General features: G+C 34.8%; 1 protein-coding gene across 1 annotated transcript in view; it reads left to right on the forward strand.

The window, feature by feature from the left end:
* Positions 1–7,272, forward strand: part of Rab10 (RAB10, member RAS oncogene family) — a 78,388-nt gene that overhangs the window by 58,738 nt on the left and 12,378 nt on the right. Inside the window, exon 3 of the mRNA XM_010604839.1 lies at positions 2,023–2,161. Within this exon, the coding sequence (XP_010603141.1) occupies positions 2,023–2,161 (139 nt within the window). The remainder of the gene's footprint in view (positions 1–2,022; positions 2,162–7,272) is intronic.

Here is a 7,272-nt window from a genome sequence, read left to right on the forward strand (position 1 = left end):
TTTTTTTTTTTTTTTTTTTTTTTTTTTTTTTCCTTTGTATACTTTTAGTTTTTCAGGTTTTTTTGAATAGGGCCTTGCTGTGTGGTTCAGGCTGGCCTTAAACTCATGATATACCCCAGGCTGGCCTCAGACTCATAGTGATCTTCCTGCCTTAGCCTTCTGAGTATGTTTTGTTTTGTTTTATTTTGTTTTGTTAAAACAGGGTTACCCTTTGTAGTTCAGGCTGGCCTTGAACTCACTATGCAGCTCATGATGTCCTCAAACTCATGATCCTCCTACCTCATCCTCCCGAGTGGTGGGATTTGCAGGTGTGTGCCAACACACCTAGCTGTTTGTTTTTAAGCCTGCTCTGATTTTAGTATGTTTTGTAGTGGATTTATTAAGACATGGTTCACATGTAATAGAGTTTACTTATTTAAAATGCACAATTCAGTGGTTTTTAGTATAGGCACAAGATTGTACAACCACCATCTCAACTTTTAGGACATTTTAATCACCCTAAAAGAGAAATCTCGTACCTGTCACACCCATCCTCCCAACTCTTTCACTGGGGTAATTCCTGACTTTTTTTATCTTTATAGGTTTTCTTATTCTGGACAGTTCCTAATCTGTACTCTTTGGGGATTAGCTGCTTTCACTTAGTGCATAGCGCATAGCGTTATCAAGGTTGTCTGTGTTGTATTGTGATTAGCTTTTTGCCTACCTGCTTACTGTGCTGGGAATCAGGCCCAAGGCCTTGTGCATGTTCATTCGTTTTTTAAAAAATTTTTTTGCTGAATAATATTCCATTTTATGGATGTACATATTTTATTCATTAATCATTTGATGGATTTGTGTTATTTCCACCTTGGGCTATTCTGAATAATGCTGCTGTGAGTATTTATGTATAAGTTTTTGTGTAAATTTGGTGGGAGGAGCTTTGAGACACGCTATCACTAGGTAGTCCAGGTAGATCCTATTGCCTCAGCCTCCTGAGTGTTAAAATTATAGACGTGTGCCAGTATACTAGACTATAATCATTTCAAAATAAAAGTTTAAAAATGTTAGCTGGGAGGAGGCATGAAATGTTAGTTGAAAGGTTGTAGTAAATGGAGTTTTTCTGCTTTTTAGAAAAAGTCACTAAAATACCGTATAAACTGGTAAAGAGTTATCCATAAAAGAGGAAGAAATTGGTGATGCAAATGAGACCATAATTTTTTTTAATGAGAGAATAATTACTGGAGCAGACTACATATTGAACCTTTGGCTTGAAGGCATTAAAAAATAAAAACTATTTACATATATTTGTCTTATTTATAGATGAGGTTACCTTTACAACCTTTTGTAGATAAATCTAGCTGTGGCCCTTAAATATTCTAAATATTTAGCCAGGAGTGGTGGTATATGATTGTAATTCTAACACTTGTAAGGTTGAAGAAGGCTAAAGCAAGAGAATTATGAGTTTGAGCCTAGTCTGGGCTACATAGTGATCTATTGTTTTAAAAAAGAAAAAGAGAGTTCAATCCCCGGTACCCAAAAAATAAACAAACAAATAAAGAAAAAAAGAAAAGAAAAAAAAAGAAAAAGAACAAAAAAGTTCTGAAAGTCCCACATGCTTTTGTATAACATTGAACTAAATTATGAAATGAAATGGAATTTCAAGAGTTACTTGTCATTTTGAACTATTTTCCTTCAACTGAAAAATAAAGAACTGTAATTATTTACTAAAGAGTTAAATAAAGCCAGGTGTAGTGACACATACTTGTAATTGCAGCAGTCTGAGAGGCTGAGGCAGTAGGATCACAAATTTGAGTCCAACCTGGGCAATTTAGCGATTTTCTTGTCTCAAAATAAAAAGGGCTGAGAACGTAGTCAGTTTGAAAGATGAGTTCAATCCCTAGTACTTCACACACACTTCAAGTTAAATAAGTGGCTGTTTTACTTCTGGTGGACAGTGGGTTTTAATCTGTTTCATGGCTTTGTCCTGTATCTGAAATGCAGTGATACTAAAATGCTTCATGTGTGTATTGGCTGTTATTTCAGGGACACAGCAGGACAAGAGCGATTTCACACCATCACAACCTCCTACTACAGAGGAGCAATGGGCATCATGCTAGTGTATGACATCACCAATGGTAAAAGCTTTGAAAACATCAGCAAATGGCTGAGAAACATAGATGAGGTAAGACCTAGAAATTATGTAAATCCATCATTTTAAATTTTGGACAGTCTTTCTAGAACCCCACCCTAGGAATTTGCTAACTACTCGAGAAACTATAAAACCATTTTATAAAATGCTTCCAAATAGAAAACTACCAGAGATTTTTGTAGTCGCTCTCTCTACACGAATTCTCTCTCAGTGGATTTTTATTGGGTAGCTGAATGAAACTTTTAGTAGCAATTATAAAACTTATTTTTAAGTTATAAGAATGTTAATTTATAGAGATTTTGAAATATATGTAGTACTAATAGAAAATTCTTACTAATAGTGCCATATCATTGAATGTGAAAATACAATTTTTTATAAGTTAAAATGTATTGCAGTGTGTCAATGCTGCAGCTTAGGTTAGTGTTTCTGGCAACTTGTAGTATGATCAAGCCATTCGTAAATTGTTTCAGATGACTTGGAATGATTTGTTCATTTAGTGGCTGTGAGCTTCTTAGAAGAGTAATCCTGTACTTTGTTTTAAAATTTTTTATTAGTACATGATAGCAGTACATAATGTTTATAGTCATTGTGGGTAGTGATACGTGTACATAACACATCTTAATTCTTTTTTCATCCCCTTCCCCTATCATTTCCCACTTAGCTCCATCCTTCCATCCCTTGTTCCCCTTCCCTTTTGTAAAAGATCTGTCTCCCTGTTTCCTAGGTCTGACTTTTATTTTGTTCTTTATTTATATTTTTGGTTTCTCATATTAAAGAAACCATGAGATATTTAAGCTTATCTATTTGGTTTATTTCATGTAACATTGCAATCTCAAGGTGCACCCATTTCACTATAAGTGACTCGGGTTTATCCTTCTTTATGGCAGAGTGTACTTTATTGTGTATTAACTACCATACTTAATATATTCATCTGTTGAATGGACCTAGGTGCTGCTTCCAGGATTTAGCTACTGTGATTTGTGTCGCTAACAACATGGGTATCCATATGTCATTGTAATCATGTCTTCAGCTCTTTGGGGAAGATACCTAGAAGAAAGGGAATAGCTGGGTTAAATGGACTTTGTAGTTTTAATTTTTGGAGGGCTCTCCATACTGGAGAATTTCCATAGTGGTTGTACAGTATTAGTTTACATTCCCACCAGCAATGTAGAAAGGTTACTTTTTCTTTTTTTCTGGTACCAGGGATCGAACTCAGGACCTTGCATTTGTGGTGCCACTGAACTAAATCTCTGGTGAAAGCTTACTTTTTCACAACAGTCCCACTAGGGTTTGTTATGATTTGATTTCTTTTTTTTTAATGATTTGATTTCTTGATGATAGCCATTCTTTCTGGAGTAAGGTAGAAACTTTTCTTGCATTTCTCTGTTCGCCAAAGGTGTTGAACACTTTAAAAAATGTATTTATTGACCACTTGTACTACTTTGAGAAGTGTCCATTCATTTCATTTGCTCTTTTTTTTTTTCTTTAACTAGGTGTTTCATTTTGGGATATCTAATTTTTTAGTTCTCTAACCAGATATTAGTCCTCTATCCAAGGCATAGCTGGCAAAATTTTTGTCCCATTCTGTAGTTTGTTTCCTTTGCTGCACAGAAGTTTTAGATATTTTCCCATTTGTTGATTTCTTTTTCTAAACTCTGGACCTTGCCCCTGCAAGGCAGGCGGTGGAACCACTGAGCTAAATCCCTGGCCCCCATTTGTTGAGTCTTAATGTTATTTCTTATGTAGTTGGAGTTCTGTTCAGAAAGTCCTTACCTATGCCTGTATCATCAAGAGTTTTACCTATTTCATTTTTTAGCAGATTGTTCTTAATGTTTAGATCTTTGATCCATATTTATTTTAGTTTAATACATAGTGAGAGAGGTGCTGCCGCCTGCTTCGCAAGTACAAGGTCCTGAGTTCAATCCCCGGTACCAAAAACAAAACATACAAACAGTGAGAGATGGTGGTCTAGCTTCAATCTTCTACATGTGATGGCCAGTTTTCCCAGCACTATTTGGTAGAGAGGCTATCTTTCCTCTAGTGTTTTTGGCCCTTTGTCAAAAATCAATAGCTGAATATGCCTGTGGTGATTTTTTCATCTTCTGTTTTGTTTCACTAACTTGCTGTTTCTGTGCCAGTACCATGCTGTTTTTATCACTGTAACTTTGTAATGAAATCTGAGACTCATAACATGAAATCTGGGATTGTGATATCTCATGCTTTGTTCTTGTTGTGTAGGATTACTTTTGTTATTCTGGGTCTCATTTCATATGAATTTTAGGATTTTTTTTTTTGGTGAGGAATGTTGCTGGTATTTTTATTTGGATTGCATGAAATCTTAATATCAATTTTGAAAGTAGGTCTGTTTTGAAAATACTGGTTCTACCTATCAAGGAATAACATTGTTTTCCTAATTTCTTAGTGGGTTTATTATTGGTTATAGAATGCTATTGATTTTTGTATATTGGTTTTCTATCCTGCCTTGCTGCATGAGTTTATTAGTTCTAGGAGTCTTTTGGTGAAATTTTTTGTAAAATGTAAAGGATCATGTCATCTGCAAATAAGGATAGTTTGACTTCCTTTCCTATATACATCTTTCTTTTGCTCAATTTTACTGACTAAAGTTGTGAGTACTATATTACATAGGAGTGGTGGTAGTAGACATCCTTGTCTTGTTCCTGATTTTACAGGAAAGGCTTTCAGTTTTCCCCCATTTAATATGATACTGGCAGTAGGTTTGTCATAAATGGCCTTTATGAGATTGAGATAGGGTCCTTCTATACCTATTTTTTCAGGTTTTTATGTTTGTTTTTAATCATGAATGGATGTTGGGTTTTTGTAAAAAGGCCTTTTCAGTATCTGTGAGGTAATCATTTAGTTTTGTCCTTTTTATGTGGTATGTTCTGTTTATTGGTTTGCCTTTATACCTCTGGGTTGAATCCTACTCAGTTATGGTATGTGATCTTTTGGATGATTTGTTGCATTCTGTTTACTCATATCTTTGTGAGGATTTTTGCATCTGTGTTCATCAAAGAGTGGTTCTGTTTTTTTTTAGTTGAGTTCTTTTTTGGTTTTAGAATCAAAGTAATGCTGACTTCCAAGAATGAGTTTGGGAATATTCCTTCCCTTTGAATTTCATCAGAGTTTGAAGAGTATTGGAATTAGATCTTCTCTGAAATTCTGATAGAATTCAGCAGTAAATCAACTGGGTCCTGGGCTCTTCTTCATTGGTGGAGTTTTTATTACTACATCTATTTTGTTACCTGTAAGTTCACTAATCATCTTACGTCCATTATCTGGTTAGTTAATCCTCCTTGAGTTTGCAAGCACCTTACTGTTTGTATATTTTTATCATTTTGTATAATTCATCTGTTTGGCTTTTGATATCCTCTCCACCAGTGATTTATGCACCACCTTTTGGGAGCTTTTGGAGGCATTTTGTTGCCTTGTCGTCTCACATTTGTCTTGTTGGGGGGCAGTGATAAAATTTGCAGATATATTATGGTAGATTTTGTTGCTAGAATGGAGTTGCTATTTCACTACTGTCTACTTTACAGTGATGCACACTGGGCATGGCTGACTACAGGCTTTTATCTCTGTCCCAAGATCCAACCCTCTGCATTAATTTGGGAGGGAAGAGTGCAGTGTAATTAGTCTAGCACACAGTTCTCCAGAACTGACCCACAGCATTGTTGATGATTCAGAGACATACCAGATATTGGCATACAGTACAATAAAAATGCCATCGTGGCTATGCAGACATTCTTTTTTTTATTCTTTTTTTTCTTTTTATTGAGGTTATTGGTACAATCTAGGTATACAATACAATTACATTCATCATTGGGATTCTGTACCTTTACATAATAGGTCTTGATTCCCATTTTTCCCCTTGTCCCTGCCCTCTCTTCACCCCCTCCCTCCTATTTCACATTATTAATTGTCTCATTAGGATCCTGTGTACTATTATAGTTTTTCACACCAAAGAAACTATTCAGTATTTCAGTTAAAGAAATCTCTGTATGAACATTAAAAATAGGGAATCCTAAAATAAAACTAAAAAGGAAAGTAAAAGAGAAAAGGCAATGATGTAACATCAAAATAATCCTTAATTCTGGAGATGAAAATGGCCCCTGAACATATTTAAATTGCCTCTCGCTCTTATAGTCTTATCTTATTCTTTTTTTTCATTATTTAGAGAATACTTTATTAGTTTCTGTAATCAAACCCACGTAGATATGACCTTACATATTTAGTACGATGTGTTATCCCTGTACACATGGAAAAAAAAAAAATTAACATTTCTAGACCAGTAATGGTTGTCCATTTCTGTACAATGCCAAGTCAACACAGTAAATTGGGATGACTTTTTCCAAAGTTGGCAGCACCGTTAAAGTTTCCTAAAATTCAATTTATATATATATGTGTGTGTGTGTATATATATATATAAAGACTAATAATAGTATGTTATGCATCGATAGCAGCAACAGCTTTTCCAGGTTCTGCAGTCATCTGAACAAAATTATAGACATTCAGCACATTCCATTAAAAAAAAAAAAACAAGGAAAAGAATAATATCCAGACAAAAGCAAAGTTCTGTTGCTGCTGTGGTACCTGGTACCATTTTTTCTGTTAGCCTCTTAATCATATCTGGAAAGAGAACATTCTAGAGTAATATCATTAAATGTAGCTCTGATAAAGCACAGTCCCTACTATGTATCATAAAGCAGGTACTAGATATTTTACATTCATAGAGGTATGATACAGTACTGTCCTACATCAATAATAATTTATAAATAAGATTGCTACCCCTGTTTTTTTCTGGGCTCCTGTCACATGGAGAATTGTTTTCTATCTTTTCACTTTCAGTCTATGGGCTTCTTTTTGCACTAGGTGTGTTTCTTGTATACAACATATTGTTGGATTTTGCTTCTTATTCCATTTTGCCAGTCTATTTCTCTTGATTGGTGAGTTGAGGCCATTGACATTGCTGGTTATAACTGATATGTACTGACTTATTATTGACATGTTATTGGCCTTTTGTTGACTCTTTTTACTTTTTCACCTTCTCCTTTTAATTTCTTGCCTTGCCTATTTGATTTGCTCTGTTGGGCCTCATGGTGTTGTTGCCTTCATTGTCTTTTTCT

This window comes from Fukomys damarensis, unplaced genomic scaffold (assembly GCF_012274545.1).
Source record: "Fukomys damarensis isolate Sample0158 unplaced genomic scaffold, DMR_v1.0_HiC HiC_scaffold_2, whole genome shotgun sequence".
Lineage (NCBI taxonomy): Eukaryota > Metazoa > Chordata > Mammalia > Rodentia > Bathyergidae > Fukomys > Fukomys damarensis.